This window comes from Henckelia pumila, chromosome 3 (genome assembly GCF_033568475.1).
Source record: "Henckelia pumila isolate YLH828 chromosome 3, ASM3356847v2, whole genome shotgun sequence".
Lineage (NCBI taxonomy): Eukaryota > Viridiplantae > Streptophyta > Magnoliopsida > Lamiales > Gesneriaceae > Henckelia > Henckelia pumila.
The window spans coordinates 110,710,847-110,713,247 of record NC_133122.1 but is presented as its reverse complement, the minus strand read 5'-3'; the positions used below and the strand labels follow the sequence as shown (position 1 = coordinate 110,713,247).

General features: G+C 43.2%; 1 protein-coding gene across 1 annotated transcript; it reads right to left on the bottom strand.

Moving 5' to 3' along the window:
• Window positions 1-444: 444 nt before the first annotated feature.
• On the bottom strand, window positions 445-2,085 carry LOC140889302 (uncharacterized). Its single transcript, XM_073297020.1, has 4 exons — window positions 1,967-2,085; window positions 922-1,069; window positions 751-819; window positions 445-666 (listed from the first exon to the last, which is right to left on the bottom strand). The coding sequence occupies exons 1-4, from the start codon at window positions 2,083-2,085 to the stop codon at window positions 445-447; spliced, it is 558 nt and encodes a 185-aa protein (XP_073153121.1).
• Window positions 2,086-2,401: the final 316 nt, after the last annotated feature.

The following is a 2,401-nucleotide window of genomic DNA, read 5'->3' as shown; positions in this document are numbered from 1 at the left end:
TACGTCACTTTGCTGACGTCAGCGATGACACATGCCCTGGTCCCGATCAGAACGTCCGATCTCACCGACAGAGCCTCCGATCCGAGTTCGGATCCTCCGAACCTGTTCGGATCCTCCGATCTTTGGTTCGGATCCTCCAATCCATCCGAACCCTCGGAACCTTCCCGACCAATTTCGAGTATCCTGAATCCATTTCTGGAATCCGTTAATTCATTTGGAATTTACTTAATCATGTTTTACTTAATCTAAACATGATTACACGATTAATTACTCATTAATCGTCAATTCTGGATACGGGTTACTACAATACATTCTCCCCCACTTATGAAATTTCGTCCTCGAAATTTAAGTCTAGAGGAAAGCATTGAATGTCAAACAAATGTCCTTTATTACAACTGAACATTACAAAGTACAAATATTTCTTACAAAGTAAAGTACGAAACATCAAAACAACTCTGGATGCTCAGCTCGCATCCAGCTCTCTAGCTCCCAAGTTGCTTCTTCAGTTCCCCTACGCTGCCACTGCACCATCACTAGAGGTATGCTCTTGTTGCGAATCACCTTGTCCTTCCTGTCAAGAATCCTGAGAGGTCTCTCCACGTAGGACAAATCCTGATCCAATTGCACCTCAGTCAGATGCAAAATGTGCGACTCATCCGCCACGTACTGTCTCAGCAAAGACACGTGAAACACATCATGAATGCTGGAAAGATCGGGTGGCAAAGCCAGACGATAATCCACGTCTCCAACCTTCTCAAGAATCTCGAAAGGACAAATAAATCTCGGCGATAACTTACCCTTGAGTCCAAATCTCATCACCTTCAGAAAAGGTGACACTCGCAGGAACACATGTTCCCCTATCTCAAAATCTAACGGTCTGCGGTGAGTGTTAGCATAACTATCCTATCGATCCTGAGCTGCCTTAATCCTTTTACGGATCAATTCCACTACATCGGTCATCTCTTGGATCATCTGTGGACCTTCGACTTGACGTTTGCCAATTTCATCCCAAAACAAAGGCGTACGACATCGGCATCCATACAAAGCCTCAAATGGTGCCATGCCAATTCTGCAATGTTAACTATTATTATAATAAAACTCCACCAACACCAAATGGTCATGCCACGCTGGTCCAAAATATATAACTATCGCTCGAAGCATATCCTTGAGAGTACGAATAGTCCTCTTACTCTGTCCGTCAGTCTCCAGGTGATAAGTTGTACTCAAAATCAAAGTAATGCCAAGAGCTCACTGTAAGCTACCCCAAAACATAGAGGTAAACCTCGGATCTCGGTCACTGACAATACTCAACGGAATCCCGTGCAGACGAACAACGTCTTGCACGTACAGATGTGCCATCCGATCGAAAGTAAAGTCCCTATTGTAAGGCAAGAAATGCGCAGACTTCAACAATCGATCAACAACAACCCAGATAGCATCACAATTCCTGGAATACATCGGCAAGTGGGTGACAAAATCCATCGTCATATGCTCCCACTTCCACTTAGAAATCTCTAAACTCTGAAGAAATCCACCGGGTCGTTGAAATTCTGCCTTGACCTGCTGACACACAAGGCATCGTGACACAAACTGATAAACACTATGCTTCATTCCTTTCCACCAAAACCTAGTACATAGATCCTTGTACATTTTCATACTATCTGGATGTATAGAAAATCTAATACGGTGAGCCTGTGACAGAATCTCCTCTCATAGTGTGGAATCATTAGGAACTACCACACGTCCGAAAAGACACAACAGACCATCATTCTGCAAATGGAAACCAGAAGTATTTCCATCCTGAGCCAATCGGGCTAACTTTTGCGTCTTTGGATCAACGAATTGAGACTCACGTATACGCGTATACAAGGCTGGTTTGGCAAGTACAGAAGAAACGCGAACTCCCTACTGTTCCTTATTGTGCCAAAAATTGAATCCCAAGGAAAAACACTCCTCTACCACTCACGCAACCGAGCTGGTACGAAGCGAACTCACATACACTTTGCGGCTAAGAGCATCCACAACTGGATTAGAAGATCCTGGATGGTACTTTATCTCACAATCATAGTCCGTCAATAAGTCCATCCAACCACGCTACCTCATTTTCAACTCAGTCTGAGTGAACAAATATTTCAAACTCTTATGGTCAGTGAAGATCTCGAACCTCTCACCGAACAAATAATGACGCCATATATTAAGAGAAAAGACAATGTCTACAAGCTATAAATCGTGTACGAGATAGTTCTCCTCATGTGTCTTCAATTGCCTAGAGGCATAGGCAATCACATGACCTCTGTAGTAACCCGCATCTCGAATTAGTGATTAATGAGTAATTAATCACATGATCATATTCTTAATACATGATTAGGGATGCCCTGTTGAACTAACGGACTCCAGAAAT